This window comes from Sebastes fasciatus, chromosome 6 (genome assembly GCF_043250625.1).
Source record: "Sebastes fasciatus isolate fSebFas1 chromosome 6, fSebFas1.pri, whole genome shotgun sequence".
NCBI lineage: Eukaryota > Metazoa > Chordata > Actinopteri > Perciformes > Sebastidae > Sebastes > Sebastes fasciatus.
Genome location: NC_133800.1, coordinates 23,185,428 through 23,207,213, shown reverse-complemented (window position 1 = coordinate 23,207,213; position 21,786 = coordinate 23,185,428). Strand labels below are relative to the sequence as shown.

The window sequence follows — 21,786 nt, the reverse complement described above, 5'->3', positions numbered from 1 at the left end:
GACAAGCTAACTTACACTTCTCAGCAATGAGAGTTTAGGTAGGTGTTTAGCTTGTTGGCATTACATCTCCCTGGGCAACCAGCCAAAAACGGACTTCAAGTCCCATAATGCATTGCGGCGTGTGTGTCCGGAAGTAAAACGTGTCTCCATTGGGGTCAACGAAAGCGCGACGCGGTGAGTGGTCAACTACGGCAAATTCAGACTTTTAGCTCTTATAGATTCATGTTTATAGCATAATATGCTGTCTATTAGGTATTTCTAAACTACATAAACTCTTCTTGTTGGTCGGGTGTTTGCAGGTTACTTCCAGATTTCCAAATAAAGACGTCGCCATGCCGCCTGGGCCTGTTCAGATCGTCCAGCCGGAGCCCAACAACAAGGTGACTAGTTACCTAATGAGAGCCACGTAGCTGACATGCTGTCTCTGTGGGGGAAACGAGCTATTAAACAATTAACTTACACTTTAAATTACTGTGAAATGTCTCCATGTATGTTGATTTTAGAGTAGGTATCGTCTATGTAGGATAATAACCACAAGGCTAAATCTTGTTAGCTTGTTGTTAGCCTCAGGGTCAATTCACAAATGAACTATAAAACGCATCATGATGTTTAGAAATAGCTGCTGAAACTTTTACTGTCGCTAGCCATTCATGTTTTAAAGCATAATTAATTTAAAATTTTACATTTGGGTAAAAAAAATCCACAGTAATGTTTCTTTCCAGACACACGAGTGTGGTTACATTACCCAGGATGATTCACAGGTTTAACTGTAAGCAGTTAGATAGATAGATAGATAGATAGTAACTTTATTGATCCCGAGGGAAATTCAAGTTTCCAGCATCACAGTTCCATAGTGCAAAACATGTTAGTAAAAAGGCAGCAGAAAAGTTAGTAGTGCAAAGTACAGAAAAATATACCAGATATAAAATACAAGGAGATGAAGAAAACTGTTAAAACTGATCACTACTATACTGTTACAGCCAAATCTGTGTGGACTATCCCAGTTACCCCGGATGTTGTTTTTGTAGAAAGTAATAGTCTGTTGGCAGGCTGTTGGGTTTTTCCAGATATTATTGATACTTTGAGTGCCACAAGTTCCATTTTCCTCTATTGTGACGTTATATTGGGATGGTGACAGAAGCATCAGATAGATAGATAGATAGATAGATAGATAGTCACTTTAATGATCCTGAGGGAAATTCAAGTTTCCAGCATCACAGTTTCATAGTGCAAAACATGTTAGTAAAAAGGTTAGTAGTGCAAAGTACAAAGTACAAAAAAATAAACCAGATATAAAAATACAAGGAGATGAAGAAAACTGTTAAAACTGAATATAGTGCAGGGTAACAGCTGTGATACAGGACTATTAAAAAAAGTGAATATAGTGCAGAAGAGACTGTTAAAACTGAGTATAGTGCAGGGTAACTCCAGTAGCTTAGTCTATGGAAGTGCACTGTGTGCATTATTATCTGTCCTGCAGACCGTCCTCCTTTGTCCCCCCCCCCTCCCTAGAGAGGTGTTATCAGAAGATGGCTCAAAACATCTACAAATAAAACTAAACCCATATACATGGCATGATGCTACAAGGGGTGGGGGAGTATCTGTTGAAGCTAATGTTTTGGTAGTGAGTCAAGAGTAATAGTCTTGATTTGCATTTTTTATATATTGCATATTACAGCATAACAAATGTAAATTTTGCCAACAGAACGATGCACCACAAGAAGAAACCCCAGCTACTAAACCCATCGTTGGTATCATTTATCCACCTCCTGAGGTCCGAAACATAGTGGACAAGACAGCCAGCTTTGTCGCCAGGTTGGTTACTCCACGTGTCAATTGTATAATGTTTTATACAGCTGCAATCTTAACTGGATTTTATGTCTATGATTTAACTAATTCTTTGTCATCTAACAGGAATGGACCCGAGTTTGAAGCAAGAATCCGTCAGAATGAGATCAACAATCCAAAGTTTAATTTCCTCAACCCTAATGACCCCTACCATGCCTACTACCGCCACAAGGTCAATGAATTTAAGGAAGGCAAAGCACAGGAACCATCTTCGGCAGTGCCTAAGGTTATGCAGCAGGCCATGCTGCAGTCTCAGCTTCCTTCAAAAGTAAGACATGGCAATCCAGTCGGCTGTTGTTTTTTTAATTTCTTACAATTGCTATTATTTGTTCATAACTAATATTTTCTGTTCGTCAATAGGTGCAGGTGATTCAAGAGGCTGTTATCCCCAAAGAACCGCCTCCTGAGTATGAGTTCATTGCAGATCCTCCATCAATCTCAGCATTTGATCTGGATGTTGTCAAACTCACTGCACAGTTTGTTGCTCGCAATGGCCGCCAGTTTCTCACTCAGCTCATGCAGAAAGAACAGAGGAACTACCAGTTTGACTTTCTGCGGCCACAGCACAGCCTTTTCAACTACTTCACCAAACTGGTTGAGCAGTACACTAAGGTGACCCGACAAATTGTGCCCCTCTGATATTGTTGTAATTCTTTGTTTGGGTAGTGATGCTAAACTGTATCTTGTCTCACAACACGTAGATTCTGATCCCTCCCAAAGGCCTTCTGACCAAGCTGAAGAGAGAGTCTGAGAATCCAAGAGAGGTTATGGACCAGGTAATCCCCTTAAACTGTGACTGTCCTGTAAGAGTAAGCACTTAATAACATGTTCCCCGTTTTAATCAGATGTCTTTCTGCACAACCATCAGGTGAGGTACCGCGTTGAGTGGGCAAAGTTCCAGGAGCGTGAGAGAAAGAAGGAGGAGGAGGAAAGGGAGAAAGAACGGGTGGCTTACGCCCAAATCGACTGGCATGACTTTGTAGTGGTCGAGACGGTGGATTTCCAGCCCAACGAACAAGGTAATATAACCACAATTATTCTAATCTTTAAATGTGTAAGCCCCTAAATGTAGCTAGAATAATTTATCTTTATTGGCATCTCTATTTCCCCAGGCCACTTCCCCCCACCTACTACACCAGAGGAGCTCGGCGCTCGCATCCTCATCCAAGAGCGCTACGAGAAGTACGGAGAGAGCGAAGAGGTGGAGATGGAGGTTGAGAGTGAGGATGATGACGATGAACGGGAGGTTCGAGCCGAAGGCCATCCCTCACAACCCGATCAAGACACACAATTGCAGGACATGGATGAGGTAGGAGCCCTTTTCTCTTTCCGTCCAACTCAATTGAAAACATATGCCTACTGACCCTCTGCTTGAAAAGAAATAAAGTAACGATAAGTGCTGATAATAACATATCATTCATTATATGCCACCTCCTCTTACTTTCTTCAGGGATCTGATGACGACGATGATGGCATGAAGGCTCCACTGCCACCAGACAACCCTATGCCACCCCCACTGCCCCCAACTCCAGACCAGGTTATCATTCGCAAAGACTACGATCCCAAAGGTAACACATGCTTCCTTAGAGGGAATACCAAGTGCATAACAAGCTATTACTTTGTATAGTGTGTGTTAATCTCATGCTATCTTTTCCTCACAGCTTCCAAGCCCCCGCCCTCAATTGTAACTCCAGACGAGTACCTCATCTCACCAATTACCGGTGAGAAGATCCAAGCCAGTAAGATGCAAGAGCACATGCGCATCGGTCTGCTGGATCCGCGCTGGCTGGAGCAAAGGGACCGCAGCATCAGAGAGAGGCAGACCGAAGATGAAGTCTACGCTCCTGGCTTGGATATCGAGAGCAGCTTGAAACAACTGGCAGAGAGACGTACCGATATCTTCGGTGTGGAAGAGACGGCCATCGGTAAAAAGATCGGTGAAGAAGAAATCCAGAAGCCAGAGGAGAAGGTGAGCACACTTATGGGTTTATAATATTACACGGTGTAGGGTTAAAAGATTCCCTGAGATGAACGAAATTCTAATATTTCCATGTTTAACAGGTGACTTGGGATGGCCACTCAGGAAGCATGGCTCGTACCCAACAGGCAGCACAGGCCAACATCACCCTGCAAGAGCAGATCGAAGCCATTCACAAGGCCAAAGGACTGGTGGGAGAGGATGACACTAAGGAGAAAATTGGCCCAAGCAAGCCCAGTGATCATCATCACCAGCCGCCCATGCCCTCCTCTATGAATTTACCTAAACCCAATCCCCCAATGTCGGTGCCTCGCTTACCCCACAATGTGAGTTACTTAAAAAAACAGTTAATTGATAATTAAATTAAATTGAATAATAAAAACTAATAATGTGTTCTATGTGAACAGATGGCACCGGTGCGCACCACTCTCCTCTCTGCCGTACCTGTAATTCCAAGAGGGCCCGGTACTCCTGTGGTGCGCCTTGCACCAGGACAGGTTATAGCATCAATGCCTCCCATGATTCCCGCTCCCCGCATCAACGTGGTCTCCATGCAGCAATCAGCACCTCACATCATGGCCCCCAGACCACCTCCCATGGTTGTTCCCACTTGTAAGATGACGGTTTCCAAACACCTATCACTGATATTCATAATAAATATGCAAAATGTTTAGGAAATTAACTGAACCTTCCTCACTTTATCATTTTAAAATTGAAATAACTGCTTTTTTCTTTCAGCATTCGTCCCTGCCCCTCCAGTACCACAACCCCCAAGCTCTGCTCCTGCCCCACCCTCCCACCCACCTCCACCTCATGACGACGAGCCAGCCAACAAGAAGATGAAGACGGAGGACAACCTTATGCCAGAGGAGGAGTTCCTTCGTAGAAATAAGGTTTGTTAGAGCAGCGAAATGTTAATGGTTTATTTCCAATAGTTAATCTGCGATCTGCATGAAGACAAAATTCTAAATACAGGATTCAAACTTTTTTTCATTAGAGACAAATTTATTGGCAGGTCTTTAATTATACTGACTAACAACCTTTTTTTTTCCTCTCCAGGGTCCCGTGGCAGTTAAAGTACAGGTCCCCAACATGCAGGACAAGACCGAATGGAAGCTGAATGGCCAGGTGTTGAATTTCACTGTCCCGCTCACAGATCAGGTATGCAAATGTTGGCTTATCGTTTCCTTATTTTTTAGTGAGTGTAAGCCAGTGCACCGACTGCATTCTTACGGAAATACTATATCTCCACAGGTGTCTGTTATTAAAGTCAAAATCCATGAAGCCACAGGCATGCCAGCAGGGAAACAGAAGTTACAGTATGAGGTAAGATTTTCTTTTAACCACAACATTCCTTTTAACCTTTTTAACCCGACTGATTGTATAATATTGTGTATTTTTTTTTTTTCCTTTTTAGGGCATTTTCATTAAAGATTCCAACTCCTTGGCTTATTACAACATGAACAACGGTTCAGTCATTCACTTGGCACTGAAGGAGAGAGGCGGAAGAAAGAAGTGAGCCGTGTCGCAAGAAGGAAAAGATTTTACTTGTGGATGTTTTGTCACTCAGTCCAGTCATGTCATGTCATTTTTAGTTAAATGGCAATTGTCAGAATTATAATAAGCTTTTCTTACAGTTTTGTGTGAAGAGTTATTTTTTCTTAAATGCTAAGTGAATTATACTGTACACTGGCAGGCATGGCTTCACACTATTGATTCAGCTCTTAATTTGTTCATGATTATATACAGTATTTCGTCACTTGTAACAACACGTAGAGCCCCATAATGCTAAATAAAGGAATTTAAAAAATCAAAATCTCCTTTTGTGGTTTTGTGGTTCACGATAACGTTGCAACAGACTCCTTGGGGAAGTGTGCCAGCTTCATATCAGAAAAACAAAAGAATCCAGAAATGGTTATGCAAGGCGAATAAACTTCAGTGTCAGTTCAGCCAATCTATTTTGTCAAAAGTGGCTTGTGACTATAATATGAAGGTTTATTGCTGCCTCGCTACTTGGACACTGTGCCCAAGTTATGCTTGAGCTATTCCAAGGAGATATATAGTTGTGCACCACTGTACACAGAAACTACATACTGTTTAGGTCCTTTACAATGCCAAGCAAAGAAGTGAGCAAGTATCTCAGTAGAAAAATCAAAATCTCCTTTTGTTGCTTCATGATGATGCATAAGGTTAATAACAATGTGATTAATGTAGGCTACATGCTCTGATGCACAACCCTGTGTGCAAAATGGTCAGAATTATTGATGTAGTGAATAGTTTAGTCCAGACTGAATTGGTGGTTTAGGAAATTAGCTCTAGTAGGCATGAATTTACATACAGTGCATATTTTTTTTTTCCAGACATGAACATTTCCTTCCTGACCACTAGGGGGGGTAAACTTTAGACACCAAGCAGAAACCAACCAACCCAGCCAAGACTGCAGACTTTTAGTGGGTCGAGGCAAAATCTGTCCAGCAGCACAATCTGGATGACAGACCAGCCGAACCAAGACATCATAAACTAGTTAACATAGTGACAGGCATACTTTCTGCTGGGTTTGTTCTCTCCTGTGGCTGCACCTCATTTGCTCAACATAAGCATCGAAGCTTTGTAGAAGAAGCAGTATTCTTCAAAAAAGAGGGGAGAGAGAGTAGAAAAGTCCTGTTTTTAGTCCTTAAGAAACATTTATTAATGTGATATAACGTGTAAATGTAAAAGTTGTCTTACAAACAGTCCCTTTAAAGGTCCCATATTATAAAAAAGTGAGATTTTCATGTTTTTTTATTATAAAGCAGGCTTTAATCCTATCTAAATACTGTGAAAGTATCGAAACACTCAATCCACAGGGAAATTCACACAGCCCGTATTCAGAAACTCTGCATTTGAAACAAGCCGTTAGGATTTATACCCATTCGTGATGTCACGAATATACAATATTTAGATCCTTGACACAATTTTAAACGTAAAACATTCTAAATGTGTCCCAGTTTATTTCTGGTTGCAGTGTATGTGAATGTCATCAGCTGACAAGAAGTACACATGGACCCAAGCTGTTGACTAGTAATGCAATTCTGTTGCAATTCTGTCAAAATGTGCTAAAACGGAGCATTTCAGACAGAGGGTAAATACAGGTATATTCAGGCTGACAGTATGAGGAAAATAAAGTTTTTTTTAACATAACAGCATGTAAACATGTTCTAGTAGAAACACAAAATACAAGTATGAACCTGAAAATGAGCATAATATGGGACCTTTAATAACAATGTGATTAATGTAGACTACATGCTCTGATGCACAACACTGTGTGCAAAATGGTCAGAATAGAATAGAATAGAAAGCTTTATTGTCATTGTATTAAATACAACGAGATCCACAGTTGCCACTTCTGGTCAGTGCTTTAAAACAAATACTTGACAAGACTAAACGAGGCAGATAAAACATATAACAGGTAAAACACACACAGTTATAAAGCAAATAAAACAGGTAAAGTAGATGTAATAAATAAATATAAACAGAAGTGTTACACTAGAAGTATAAAATATAAAAATAGATGTAATGTAAACAGATAATTGCACTTGTAAAATAGGTAGAGTAGAAGTAATAAATAAAATGTAAACAAAGGTAGTTGCACTTGAGGTATATATTGCATCAAGGATATATTGCACAGACAAATGTATTTCACTTTCAGTGTATTAATATTGCACAGATGTATTGTTTGTTCAGTGTCTGTATGGCCCAGGGCTTTCATTGACCTTATTATTACAATTATTACAATTATTGATATAGACTAAACACAACAGTGAATAGTGTAGTCCAGACTGAATTGGTGGTTTAGGAAATTAGCTCTAGTTTTTGCAATTTGCATGAATTGCAGTGCAGGAAAGAAGAGTACAAGAGTAGAAGAGTTTCTTTCTCCAGACATAAGATTCCCTTCCTGACCACTAGGGGGGTAAACTGTAGACACCAAGTAGAAACCAACCAGCCTGGAGGACTGCAGACTTTTAGTGGGTCGAGGCAGAAATCTGTCCAGCAGCACAATCTGGATGACAGACCAGCCGAACCAAGACATCCTAAACTACTTACCATAGTTAGTTAATGTCTAACTATGAACTACCAGCTGACAGCACAGCCTTAGCTCGTTGACGGTAGGGTCAGTATATAGTTTATAATACTTTTAGGGTTGTGTTCTAGGCTAACTTTACGTTAGCTTAGCTTATGCTAAAATCTAAGTTGCCAGCTGACAGTTGTAGGGGAACATTAGATAACATTTATATAACCGAAAAAGTAGTTAAAGTAGTTAAACTCACGTGGAGAAGTCATGGCGTTTAGTTGGACAACATATGCGGAGCAGCAGTTTTGACTTTTGGGTTGCTGTCAACAACTAGCTCGTCCTAGCTATAGCTAGTTAGCTCTCTTGTGCTAAGCTAACATGGCCAGGATAGAAAACGGCCGTCAGTCGGTGGACACCCGGAGCATCAGGACGATCAGCAGCAGCCACCTGGACGATGAGAGCTCTCTGGGGTCAGACTCAGAGATCAACGGATTCACCAGCGACAGACAGACGGATAAATATGGATTCATTGGTGGAGCTCAGCAGCACACCGAGGCGTCGTAAGTTCCTATACTGTGATTCAGTTTGCTATGAGAGTACTCTAAAGTAACTTAAATAAGCCTGTTTTTAATCCACTTGAGCCAAAGTTGAGAGTTTATAGTGTAGCAGTCAATGTAGTTATGACATACTACTAGATTGGCCTATGTTTTTATTATGTATTGTTTTTATCTTGATGTTTGCACTATTTTAACTTATGTAAAACACTTTGTAACTATGTTTTTAAAGGTGCTATACAAATAAAGTTTATTTTTATTATTATTACTATTATTATTATTATTATTATTATTACATACCACTAGTTTAGTGTTGTTGTCTTCTGCAACACAACAGAGCTCCCAACCAGCTGCGTGGCACAATTTGCTTTTTATGTCCAGTGTTTTGCCTCACCCCAAATCTGACAAATATAAAAGATGGCAAGCAGATTAAAAAACAACATGTAGCTTTCTTCATTATGTCATTTAAACCATTTTTCCTCTTACTTACTACTTTTTTTTTTTTTGCAGGAAAAGCTGCACACTTACTACTCTGACTTGTCATGAGAGTACTCATTTTTAAGCGTCTTTGAGATCCTTAAAAAGCGCTATATAAGTTTAATATATTATTACTCAGCTAACTTAAATAAGGGCTGTAAACTAGATTTAGCAGTCAATCTAGTTGTGATTACATACCACTAGCTGTGTTGTTGTCTTAGAATAGAAAGCTTTTTTTTCATTGTATTAAATACAACGAGATTCACAGTTGCCACTTCTTCTGGTCAGTGCTTTAAAACAAATACTTGACAAGACTAAACGAGGCAGATAAAACATATAACAGGTAAAACACACACGCAGGTATAAAGCAAAAAAAAACAGGTAAAGTAGATGTAATAAATAAATATAAACAGAAGTGTTACACTAGAAATATAAAAATAGATGTAATGTAAACAGGTAATTGCACGTAGGGTAGAAGTAATAAATTAAATGTAAACAAAGTCTTCTGCAACACAACAGAGCTCTCAACCAGCTGTGTGGGACAAAGTGCTTTTTATGTCCAGTGTTTGCCTCACCCCCAATCTGACAAATATAAAAGCTGGCAAGCAGATGAAGACATGTAGCATAGTTCTTCTTCATTATGTCATTTAAACTATTTTCCTCTTACTTACTACTGGGGGTTTTTTGCAGGAAAAGCTGAAAATTCACACTTATCTTGAATGAATGAATGAATGAAAGACTTAATTTCGAACATAAAAATAAATAAAAACAGATACAAAATAATAACAAACAAGAGTAATAGTGTCTGAAAAGGAGTAGGTAGAAGTAAAACTTATATTTCCCTATTGACTTGTCGTGAGAGTACTCTCAGCTAACTTAGATAAGGGCTGTAAACAAGATTTTTTTTAAATCCACTTGAGCCAAAGTTGAGAGCAAGGTTATAGTGTAGCAGTCAATCTAGTTATGATTACATACCACTAGTTGTGTTGTTGTCTTCTGCAACACAACAGAGCTCCCAACCAGCTGCGTGGCACAAAGTGCTTTTTATGTCCAGTGTTTGCCTCACCCCAATCTGACAAATATAAAAGCTGGCAAGTAGATGAAGACAACATGTAGCATAGTTCTTCTTCATTATGTCATGTAAACCATTTTTCCTCTTACTTACTACTGTTTTTTTTTTGCAGGAAAAGCTGCACACTATCTTGTTTTTCATTTGAATCAATGTATTCATAGCCTGCAACTTGCCTCAAGCAAGTTGCAGTGTTTTTTCTTTTCTATAAAGGCCTTTCTTTCTTCCCTTTTTTTACTGGGGGCCCAAAGCCCACATTACAGCACTGAAATGGTGGAAGGAGTGAAAGTTGTGCCAAGCACTGGCTGGCTGGGAGCATCCTGTTTTCTGCAGTTTTGGCAGACTTGGAGCCACAGCTCTGGTGCCCCGTTACCAGAGGGGCCTCTCTTGGCTCCTAGTTTTATAGGTGGTCACAAACCCAGGGTTTAACTTACACTGTTTGGCAGGGATTTGAAGGTAACTCATCAAGGTCTTTAGAAGCTGGAGTATAACCTATAACCTACAACTTTTTTTTTACTGTAAAAGGGCTGTCCCAAGTTTAAAAAAAGCTATCTTTGAAGACTACAGATTACAGGCTTGTGCTGATGAGATAATTACATACTTTAGTAAAGCATCAGACCTCCTTCGTCATGTAGCTTAGACTTGCCTACGTTTTCTTTTTCTGCTTGAGAATATCATGTGCAGTTCCTAATTTTTCTGGCCTGTAAATGGTTTGAAGTTGAATTACATCACAAGACAGTCAAATCCTCGCTGTAGCTCTTTGAGGTTAAACAGACTTTGCTGTTAAATTGGCTAGATCTGACTTAGTGTCTTTTATAGTCTCCCCAAAACAAGGTTGGTAGACTGCACATGGCCACCCACGCAGATCTGATGGTACACGCGGAAGATAATAGCCTTTCTGAGGATGTTCACTTGTTTTTGCCACACCCTCCCAACATACTGATGCCAACAACTGCTCATAAACATTTTTTTTCCTGATGTTATTCAGTCTCATGTGGTTTAAAAAAATATGAAATTTATCTTTCCCATCTTTTCTCCCCAGAGCTCAGGATTTGCCTCCACAGGTGCTCAGGCAAAGGGAGGTGAAGTGGCTGGACATGCTCAGCCACTGGGACAAATGGATGATCAAGAGATTCAATAAGGTCAGCACCGAGCATTAACTCAATAACATATCATGTCAAGTGGCTCGTTTGTATGTTTTGTATTGTGCTAGCCAAATGTGGATAGGCCAGATCTGAATTTTTTCTAAAAATTTTTTTAAAGCCGGTATCTCAGCTTTACCACCATTGTCTCCAGGCAGCAGTTTTTCAGTCCTGAGTGGTTTGTATACATGATCAGACAAGGCGAACGACATCGCTCCAATAATTTGATTTGCACAAGGACAAGACTTTTATAGCCACATTATTTGCAGCTTCACTTGTCTAGCTGGTTCTGTGTGAAACTCTCTCAGCAATTCGGCACAGAGCTGCAACTTCACCTCATTCCCATGAGTCAGCAGCAGGGCAGGACACGACCCATCCCTTCATCTCCCCATACACCATGTGACAAATCGGCTGTCTCAGATTCAGGGTGGGGCTGTAGTGACTTCCTGTGAGACAAACCATGTAATAAAGGTGTTTGTTTGCATAAAGTATAGCTGTACTCAGCTTTCTTAGAGTGAAAAGCACCTTATGGAAATAAGAAACGCTGTATTTGAGCTGTGAAATACCTGACACGGTCAGAGTTTCTGATCCCTTATTGTGCTCCTCTTGGTTCACGATAATGTTGCAACAGACTTTCCTTGGGGAAGTGTTGCCGGCTTCATATCAGAAAAACAAAAGAATCCAGAAATGGTTATGCAAGGCGAATACATTTCAGTGTCAGTTCAGCCAATCTATTGTGTCAAAAGTTGCTTGTGACTCTATAATATGAAAGATTATAGCTGCACCACTACTTGGACACTGTGCCCAAGTTATGCTTGAGGTATTCCAAGGAGATATGTAGTTGTGCACCACTGTACACAGAAACTACATACTGTTTGGGTCCTTTACGGCCTCTTAATTCCTCCTCCATTCAGATTCAGTGCCAAGCAAAGAAGTGAGCAAGTATCTTGGTAGAATTTCAGTCATTTTGATGTCCAGTGTCCAGGTATCTTTGGCCAAAACTATTTCCCTCCTGACTACTACAGTAGATATGTACTTTACCTTAGCTGTGAGGCCCCCCAGGGTAAAATTCTTACTGCAGATTAGAGAGGGTTGTTGTAAAACTTGAAATTTGGCTTGTGACAGTTGTAACAGGTCTTTTCTAGTTACTCTTGGTAAATATTTTCATAGGCATTTTTCACAGCAGACGGTGAGCTGTTACTCAGTGATTTGCATTTCACATGTATTCAAAAAAAGGAACCAATACCAGGTGGTCCAGTGCTTTTACCACTGACTGTGCCTATAGTGTAGTAAACCAGCCCTACTTGACTTGTTGCAAACCATAGTTCCCTTTGTGTCCTGCTTTATTTGATGATCCCTTGTTCCTCTGTGGCTCAGGTGAGGCTGCGGTGTCAGAAAGGAATCCCTCCTGCCCTCCGAGGCCGCGCATGGCTTTACCTGTCGGGTGGGAAGGTGAAGAAAGAGCAGAACCAAGGAAAGTTTCAGGTCAGAGAGGTTTCTCTTTCACTTCCTCCTCACGGCTTTTATGCTGTATTTTGGGCTCTTTTCATGTTTAAATTTCTTTAGAAATTGCTACCGAAACTGTGGCCTTGTCACCGGTGTTACCACTTTGGTTGAGGATCCTGATGTATGTGTTGATCACGTTTTAGATCAGTGCTTTTAATAGCTAATAATACAGCTTTCATTCTTATTCAGGATAAAGGAATACAAATATTTAAAAGTATTTCTGTGTTGAGAGATTATCCACTTTCTGAATTGTTCAAATTTGCCCTCAATGTTGTTATTGTGTAATGAAAAGACCCTCACAGTCTCCTCCATGTGTTTCGGCAGGAGCTGGACAGCCAGCCTGGGGACCCCAAATGGGTAGATGTGATTGAGAAAGACCTCCATCGACAGTTTCCTTTCCACGAGATGTTTGTGTCACGGGGAGGACACGGGTACGCTGTCTGACATGATGTGACATTACACACTGGTGTTGCTGCTGTTTGACAATCTATTTGACTGTTTGTATTGGTGTTTTGACGCTCCGCAGGCAGCAGGACCTGTTCCGCGTCCTCAAGGCTTACACTCTGTACAGACCCGAGGAGGGATACTGCCAGGCTCAGGCTCCCATCGCTGCTGTGTTGCTCATGCACATGCCTGCTGAGGTACGTCCCTCCACCACAAACACCATATAAACTTGCCTTCCTCACTGCAAGTATACCGTCGCCATATGTTGGTAGGCTTTGTAATACTGTGTTGGCTGTGGAGTTATTGGTTGTAAGGCTTGTTAATAGTTTGGTCTTTTAAAAGTGAAATCCACCCCGTAAAAAATAAATCACATGTTTTTTTACAGCTCTGTTTTAATTTCTGATCTTGGACAAGTCTATTTTTAAGCTGAGCAGCACAGAGACAGCCTGAACAGATGATGTCATCTGGAGATAAATCCTTGAGCTGCTCCAGAGACTGAAAACTAGTTAGAACATTACGACTGCAGTCATTGTGACCTTTTTGGGGGTGTAGATGTAAGGTTTCTAATCCACAGCGGTTTAGCATTCCCAGCTTAGTTAAGGTTTGTAAATGTCGTCTACTGATCTCTGCCAATCATCACTTTAATATGTGAGTTTTTGAAGTCACATGAGAAAACAACAGAGCTCTAAAGATGCAGAAGTTTATTGGACTTAAAAAATGCAAAATGATTTAATATGTCAAGGGGAAAGAAGTTCTCTGAAATCCTGTTAATTATGCAAACAAACTGCATCATTAAAGAATATCAGCACAAGTTAGAATTAACCAACTGGCATATGATGGACATTAACAGAGTGTAGAGGATTTAGATGCTGCTAAATTGCGTGTATGGGTTGGATACAGCATAGTAACGCGATATTTTGCGTGGCAATATTGTATCAATACACGGACGTCAAGTATCGATGTTTTATTATATAAACTATTAAACTCTTAACTATCCGATGGCTGCTATTCTGTCTTTCAGAGGTTGTAGCGGGCTCAATACTTAAGCTGGAGTATCATATGAAACTAGAAAAAATCTTGTCTAGAAGAACGCTAAATAACGCTCCAACGGTACGCCAAATTTTGGCGAGGAAAAACTGGCGTGGCCATTTTCAAAGGGGTCCCTTGACCTCTGACCTCAAGATATGTGAATGAAACCTCTGAGATGATCAGAGTGAAAACTGTATCTTGTTAAATAAGAGATGTTGACAAGCTGCATAATTTGCAGTTGAAAAAAGGTAATAAATCGCGATGTATCTTATAGCAATACTCAGCATATCGCATAATGTTTAAAGTCGCAATAAGATCGTAACATGATAATATGGTATCGTGGGTTCTCTGATGATTCTCACCCCTGCTTACTCGTGTCCTAATGTATGTAATGTAAGGATTTAGTTTCTCACAGTAACTTCACAGTTCTTGTCTATGAGGTGATGTTAACATGCTTTTGTCTTTCACCTGCTGTACATGTTATGCTCTACACATCCAAAGTGCTCTATTATGTTAGAATGTTAGAATATATATTATATCAAAGTCAACATTTCCAGTATTAACCTACCTCCCATGTTAACACACGGAAAAGTCCTGTAAAATAAACGCTTCCACTGACGTCAGCTGTATGTGTTTCCACAGGATGCCTTCTGGGGATTGGTCCAAATTTGTGAGAAATACCTTCCTGGCTACTACAGTCCCGGCCTGGTGAGACTGAAACACATACACGCATGCATGATGACATCACCAGGTGTTGGAAATGAATAGAGAGAGAGAATATTACTTAATCTGCTGTTATAATAACTATAATCCAGATGAACCAACTAGGCTTTACAGTAAAACTGGACTGTATTGTTGTTGCTGCAGAGTGAGCATGAGTGTTGTAACTTACTGGGTGTTGTCAATCTTGTCAAACCACAATTTGTAATTTGATCACTTAATTGCTTACAACACAACACTCTTGTGTAATTCATTTTTCCTGGTGTTTACTGTTCAACATCATTGTTTTCTTATTATGTAATGGAAACAGGACTTGCTAATGAAATGTTTCCTTGTGAAAGCAAACAGCAACATGATGCATTTGAGCTGGTTTATTTGTAATGGGTGAACATCCACGTGTGTATCAGGTCTCAGCCCTGACAACACAAGAGTACAATGGCTTTTGTTTTCTCTGTTAATGCTTCCCTACCTGTGTCTCTTTCAGGAAGCTATACAGTTGGATGGAGAGATCCTGTTCGCTCTGCTGCGCCGCGTCTCCCCGCTAGCCTTCCGCCATCTGGAGAAACACAAGATCGACCCCATCCTCTACATGACTGAATGGTTTATGTGTGCCTTCTCCAGGACGCTGCCCTGGGCCTCCGTGCTGCGCGTCTGGGACATGTTCCTCTGTGACGGTAACAATGGCTTATTATAGCGCTGTGGTTACAGTGGTACCAGATGTTGTAGAACGTCTTCACACCGGCTCTTCTCCCTCTCCCAGGAGTGAAGATAATCTTCCGTGTGGGTTTGGTGCTGCTGAAGTGCATGATGGGGACCCGGGAGAAGCTGAAGGCCTGCCAGGGCCAGTATGAATCCATGGAGCTCCTCAGGGCCATCGAGCCACGATACATGCAGGAGGGCTTCCTCGTCCGAGAGGTAACGGCAGATCAGCAGCAACATGGTGCAGTGACAAGGGAGACGAGTCTTTAACCAGAACGCATGTGTTACAAGTCACACATTCACCCTGCTTAGTTGTCCATGTATGCAGTTCTCAATCTCCGCCAGCTGCAGGAGATAAATTAGTTGAATATATCCCAAAACTAAAAGATTTATGTCACAAAAGGGCCGGGCCATGCAAAATACTTCCCTATGGTTTCATGATATTATGTTTTGTGATACTATATTAATTCTCAAACACACTGTATAAATTCTTGATTAATAGTTTGCATGCAAACATGAACTCAGTTAATACTATATTTCATTTGCAAAGAGATGCATCCTCTCAGTGTATATGTCCTTTCAAAGTAGTGCTATGGTGATTGATGTTACAGAGACTGTGATAAATGCAAATGCAGATCCCACTGTTCTGATTGCTTAAGAAAGTAGATTTAATGCATATGGTGGTGTGTTCTTTATACTATGACAGTTTTAAAAAAGTCACAACACCTTGCTTACAGTATCTCAAAATATCGCAATTATATTGAATCGTCACCCCTCTATCATGATACGAATCGTGACGCCAGATTCTTGCCAATACACAGCCCTACCTTATAATATTTACCTTTGGCTCATGTAAGGCTGGAATGACGGTTAATGAAAACTACAACCCAAATTAGATTGTATTGTTGCAGGTTTTACAGCAAATGACTTGTCACACGTTAAAGTGCATTTGTTTTATATTTTGTATATTTTTTTTCAATGGTTGGGTGGCTATTCACTTTTATAAACAACCTAAATCTACCTACGGAGTCAACATTAGTTACGATTAGTTAGAAAATGCGACAAACAGAAAAATGTAGGTTGTTTTTTTAATGATATTTTGCCTTACATAGACCCATTTTTGTTTAGGTCTTCTACTGCAGTGTCTAGAAAGAAAAGATCAGTCTTTGTTAGTGACAAGAAGTCATATTATACTGGCATAATCCTTTAAAGATGTAGTGGAGTTTTGTGTCCCTCATGAACAGTGGGTGTTCAGATATGCAGCCGAGGAAACGGCAGAGACTCTGAGAGCGTGAATTGAAGTGATACAGAGACAAATTGACCAGAGTGCTGGCTGGTCAGTGTCTGGTTCCCCTGCCGAGCTTTGTGTGAGTCTCTGTCCAGGCTAACAATACCGCCTCTTATATGGAGGGTTGTCTTGACTGTGGATGACCACCCTGAGGCCCTTTGGCATTTACTGAAAAAGATCACATTTTGTACACAATGGCCAAACGTGGAAGGAACATGCTGTATTTTCCAGCGATGGCTGGTCTTTTTCTCCACGCTGTTCCTTTGAAAATGATCTGTGTTTACTCCAGCCGTGACCTCATGACACGTCTCTTCCTGTTGCAGATTCTGGAGGTGCCGGTGACGGCGCGAGACGTGGAAAGGGAGAATCACACCCAGCTGAAGCGCTGGAAGAAGAACCGCGGAGAGCTGAATTTCAAATCCCCCCCGAGGATGCACGGCGCTCGGATCGTCATGCTGGCCGAGCCGCCGAGGCGCCAGGACCTGCAGCAGAACCCCACCATCGTACTGGAGGTGCCTCAGCCCACCCCGCTGCTGAAGAACGGAAAGGAGGAGAAGAAAAGCAAGAAGAAGAGGAGCAGCATAAGGAAATCGCAGCCCATTGTGGTGATCCCTAATCCGTACTCTCTTCCCAGTGACCCTCCACCGCCGCCGCCACCCTCAGATCCACCGGCTCCACCTATGGTTGCCAGCAAGACGCCAGAGACTGTGCCGGAGACTGTCCCAGAGACTGTCCCAGAGACTGTCCCAGAGACTGTGCCAGAGACTGTGCCAGAGACTGTGCCAGAGACTGTCCCAGAGACTGTCCCAGAGACCGAGCCAGAGACTGTGCCAGAGACTGAAACAGACCCACTTCACCAGCAGCAAGAGCCTCCTACAGAGCTTCCCCCTGCCAAAGAATCTCTTCTTCAGCGATCCACACAAAGCCTTAGCAGCACAGACCAGGATACATACCTGTAACTCCATAGCAGCCAGTGTGTGTGTGTGTGTGTGTGTGTGTGTGTGGACGAAGCACCAGCACCCTTCAGCCAATGACCAGCGAGCCTCGCCCATGGCCTATTACTCTAACTGGACTGTTTATTCATTTTAGACACCATTATGCCTATGATATTATTTGTATACACTAAAGCATCATTGCATCGATGCTTACGCCATTTCTCCACGTGAAGCTGATTTGCCTCCTGTTGTTGATGCTTCATGCTCTTATTCAGACCTTAATATTCTGTTTGCAAGGGAGACGTGTCACTGAGTTATTGGGAGCAAAGTCGTTTCTTCAGAGCAGTTTAAATGGGATTTAAAGAACAATGAGTTGCCATAGCTTATGCTGTTTTGCTATACATTTCCACTCAAATTCAACACCATTGAGTTCATTAGTAATACTGTGCAGCAGTGGACGACTCCATGTTTTTCAACTCCTTCAGCCATTATATTTCATTAGGGGTTTTGTTCACTAGAGGGCAGCGTGGCAGAGGTTTCATTCATTTACATTCCCTGTTAGTAAAGCAGATCACAGCAGGGATGGGATTCCTTTTAAGGACTTTGGGAGGTATTATTCTGACATTGAGCTTCAGTTTTTTTTCCTGTAAGGAAACTTGTGCATTTCATGTTTTATATTCTTAAATTTGAAAATTATCTTCCTGAATCCACGAGATTGAGTCACACCACACTGTGTCTTTTCCTACAAGCGCTATTTATTTAAGGAACAGTTTAAACATGACATTTGTCGCTTTGTGCATGCTTTGGTAGTGCACAAATGGTTACTTTTTTTTCCAGAGTCTGTTGAATTGATGTGGTTTAACTCTAATATTGACTGGCGCCAGGCACTTCCAGCCACTTTAGAGCAGCAGTAATTCACGTTACGTTAGCAGCAGAGAGGAGAGCACGGGACATTCCTCACTGTAAGACACATTCCTGCCTTGATAAAAGCTAATCAGTCTAAAAGCTGTCTCTCTTGCCAAATGCAATTCTGTATAATGTATGCATGTGTTTTCCTGTGACAGCAAGTGAGTGCAAATCACCTTCTGGTGCTGACCTTCCTCTTGGCTTTGCGCAAATATCCAATTGGAATGAAGCAGATCCTGTCGTGTGAAGGGTCTGTTTTTTTTGTTTATGTTGCTAGAATTTCCAAAGCAGATCAAGACTGTTGTTTTGAGATGACCTACGACCGCTACCTGTGACCAGGCGTATTAGTTGTTAGTACAGTCAAGAGGATCAAGATTTCGTTGGGATATCTGTAGCATTTCTCTTTTGAAAACTTTGCTCATTTCTTTGGGAAATATAACATATTGGACAATCATTGTTTGTGATGGTCCAAGTCTGTTTTCTAACTTTGATCACCATAAAAGGTAAAGGGAGTTTTGACAAGCATAAGCACACGTGTAAGATGTGTTTGTGTATGTAATTAATATAAAAAGTCTGTGCTAAAAAATGCATGTGTTGGGTCAGTTATAAAAAAAGCAATGCGGTTTAAAAGGATAACACATTTTCAAGCAGCCACTTGCCAGTATGCAGTAGGTTTTTTTTTAGTCGCTTATATTACGCACCTCACATTTCGCTGGTGTTATATTTTAATTTAATGCTCATTGTGTAGATACGACATGTAAAATAACAATTTGTTTTGTAATGAAATCTATTTTTCAATGTGTAATGCTGTATTTTATTGAGCGGTAACATAAACTGCAGAGGAGACATCTCTAAATAAACTGAAGTGTAGGTCAATATGTTTTAGATCAACTTTTGCAAGACGGATTGGTATTATTTTTACCATTCACATTAGGATTATAAAAGATATGTTGGGACAGTATACATCATCATCATGAGTTAAAATTTTACAAAATAAATTTTTGTTTAAAGCCATCTTCAAACATTTTTTGTTGCATGTTTTATTGATTTCCATTAGTTGTGTAAGTGTCTTGTTTTCAACACTAGATAGAGCTCCAGAGTCATCACTTTGAACGTTAAACTGTGGTTTACTTGCATGGTACTTTGGCACACTGGGGTGTCTAAAGGAACATCCTCAAGATGTGTTAAATTTTATGTTTTACTGTAGATTTTTTCATAATATTCCACATTAAAAAATGAATCAAGAGTCACATCAATTACATTTTCAAACATATCAAAGCAGAGGATGTAAGCAATGACTGAATGAATCAAAAACACTGTTTTAAAACCTGTTAGACAGGCAGTAAAGATTAATGACATGACACAATTCTAGAAATACATTTAAGCAGTTAGCATACTCAATTCTTGCTCATTGTTTATATTAAATTCAATATTTATCTGCACAGCAACATAGGTTAAAACTGCTGGCTTCTTTTATTTCTGAAAATAACCTAATAGCTCTTAGCTATTTATATAGGGATTTATAGAAAGCGCTTTGCCTCTCATTCACACAGACACACACCGATGGACCAAGCTACCATGCAAGGTCACAAGGTCAAGGACACATATTTTACGTCAATGTTATTTGTGATGTTAGTTTGTTGAAATAAATTCTTATAACAACACACACAGTCTTGCACACGTAGGTGCCATGGCTTAAAGGAATAGTCTGACATTTTGGGTAATGTGCTTATTTGTTGTATTGCTGAGAGTTAGATGAGAAGATTGACTCTTCATCACTCTTATGTCTGTATGGTAAATATGCAGCTACAGCCAGCAGCCAGTTAGCTCAGCACAAAGACTGAAACGCCACTTAAAGTGGCAGTAGGCAGTACCTTTTTGGCATCATTGGGCAAAAATTCCATAATAACCTTTCAGCAAGTGTTCTGAGAGATAACTAGACTGCTCCTCCTCATGGCTCTGTTTTCAGGCTTTAGAAAATCTAGCCCGTGACGGGAGACTTTGACCAATCACAGGTCATGTCATTGAGAGAGCGTTCCTATTGGCTGTGCTCCGGTCATGTCACCGGAACTTGGCGTTCCTTCACCAGATTTCACAATGGCGGTGGCGTCACAAACTTTCTCATTTTACAGCTAAACCGTGCACTACAAGATGATTCTGAAAACATTTGAGGTGAGAAAATAGGTATTACAGTAACAGAATATTGATTCATATTTGATCAGCGCTGCCTAGTTTGACCGTTTGGTCGGAGTTTGCGAGTGATTGACAGCCGGCTCTCATAGACGGCAGCTGGACAGCGGACCTCAGGTCAGCTCTGACTAATTGTTTTCCTACGGTAAGTGAAATCTTGCAGATGCCGTTAGGAACACTGGAGGACACTGAGGCACATGATCTTTTTCAGGTTAGCTGTTTCATGTACTACTGTCACGATATAGCGACCTTTTTATAAAAACAACTTTTTTTAATCGTATTTGCTCCAATCTCGCCTACTGATGCTTTAAACACGTTAACATTATCTCGGTTGTTTAATATATTCAAAAAACATCGGATATGTGCTGGAAAATGTCTTGGCCTTAGTTGGTGAGCTTTAGTGGTGCTGGTAGGTGGATTGTGTTACCTTTTGACAGATTAGCTGTTTCCCCTGTTCCCAGTCTTTATGTTTAGCTAAGCTAACCGGCTGCTCACTCCATGGAGATACATATTTAGCGTTGTGGTATCAATCTTCTCATCGAACTCTCAGCAAAAAAAAAGCAATTCAGGCTATTTCCCAAAGATGTGTGAGTTTTCCTTTAAAAAACTTTGAGAACCAGTGGAGGTATGGTAGCCCAGTGGTTACCAAAGTGGGTTCTGGGGTTTTAGAGCTTCCTAAATACAGGCAGCTGTGGCTCAGAGGGTAGAGCAGGTCGTCCACCAATTGGTAGGTCGGTGGTTCGATACCCGGCTGCTCCAGGTCAAATGTCGATGTGTCCTTGAGCAAGACACCTAACCCCAAATTGCTCCCGAAAGCATTGCCATCGGTGTGTGAATGAGTATTTAGATTTGCTCCCGATGGACAAAGTTGGCACCTTAGCAGCCTCTGCCATCAGTGTGTGAATGGGTGAATACTGACATGTAGTGTAAAGCGCTTTGAGTGGTCGGAA

At 40.9% G+C, this 21,786-nt stretch overlaps 2 protein-coding genes across 5 annotated transcripts; both read left to right on the top strand.

Annotated features, from left to right (window-relative positions):
* The first annotated feature begins 34 nt into the window (after positions 1-34).
* Positions 35-5,492, top strand: sf3a1 (splicing factor 3a, subunit 1). Its single transcript, XM_074638572.1, has 16 exons — positions 35-174; positions 300-380; positions 1,706-1,815; positions 1,915-2,116; positions 2,209-2,460; positions 2,550-2,624; positions 2,717-2,867; positions 2,961-3,157; positions 3,299-3,416; positions 3,510-3,817; positions 3,910-4,152; positions 4,234-4,438; positions 4,565-4,719; positions 4,886-4,987; positions 5,081-5,152; positions 5,244-5,492. Exons 2-16 carry the CDS (start codon positions 333-335, stop codon positions 5,343-5,345), a joined length of 2,340 nt encoding a protein of 779 aa, XP_074494673.1. The 5' UTR covers positions 35-174; positions 300-332; the 3' UTR covers positions 5,346-5,492.
* A 2,277-nt stretch (positions 5,493-7,769) lies between these two features.
* LOC141769477 (TBC1 domain family member 10A-like) lies at positions 7,770-19,660 on the top strand. 4 transcript variants are annotated; one of them, XM_074638568.1, is made up of 10 exons: positions 7,770-8,437; positions 11,020-11,119; positions 12,497-12,604; positions 12,950-13,056; positions 13,152-13,266; positions 14,741-14,806; positions 15,303-15,492; positions 15,579-15,733; positions 17,129-17,572; positions 17,640-19,660. In XM_074638568.1, the coding sequence occupies exons 1-10, from the start codon at positions 8,256-8,258 to the stop codon at positions 17,892-17,894; spliced, it is 1,722 nt and encodes a 573-aa protein (XP_074494669.1). In that variant the 5' UTR covers positions 7,770-8,255; the 3' UTR covers positions 17,895-19,660. The 4 variants fall into 4 exon arrangements, with proteins under 4 accessions (XP_074494669.1, XP_074494670.1, XP_074494668.1 ...); XM_074638569.1 differs by having other exon boundaries at positions 7,811-8,437; positions 17,129-17,560; positions 17,628-19,660; XM_074638567.1 differs by having other exon boundaries at positions 7,815-8,437; positions 17,628-19,660.
* The last annotated feature ends 2,126 nt before the right edge of the window (positions 19,661-21,786 follow it).

What these genes read in the sequence shown, in the direction of transcription:
- sf3a1 (XM_074638572.1), top strand. Translation starts at nt 333, where the DNA reads ATGCCGCCTGGGCCTGTTCAGATCGTCCAGCCGGAGCCCAACAACAAG. An exon ending in TTTCCAGCCCAACGAACAAG is followed by an intron (nt 2,868 to 2,960) that starts GTAATATAACCA and finishes CTATTTCCCCAG; the next exon opens with GCCACTTCCCCCCACCTACT. An exon ending in CTGTCCCGCTCACAGATCAG is followed by an intron (nt 4,988 to 5,080) that starts GTATGCAAATGT and finishes ATATCTCCACAG; the next exon opens with GTGTCTGTTATTAAAGTCAA.
- LOC141769477 (XM_074638567.1), top strand. Translation starts at nt 8,256, where the DNA reads ATGGCCAGGATAGAAAACGGCCGTCAGTCGGTGGACACCCGGAGCATC. An exon ending in GTGTCACGGGGAGGACACGG is followed by an intron (nt 13,057 to 13,151) that starts GTACGCTGTCTG and finishes GACGCTCCGCAG; the next exon opens with GCAGCAGGACCTGTTCCGCG. An exon ending in GGACATGTTCCTCTGTGACG is followed by an intron (nt 15,493 to 15,578) that starts GTAACAATGGCT and finishes TCCCTCTCCCAG; the next exon opens with GAGTGAAGATAATCTTCCGT.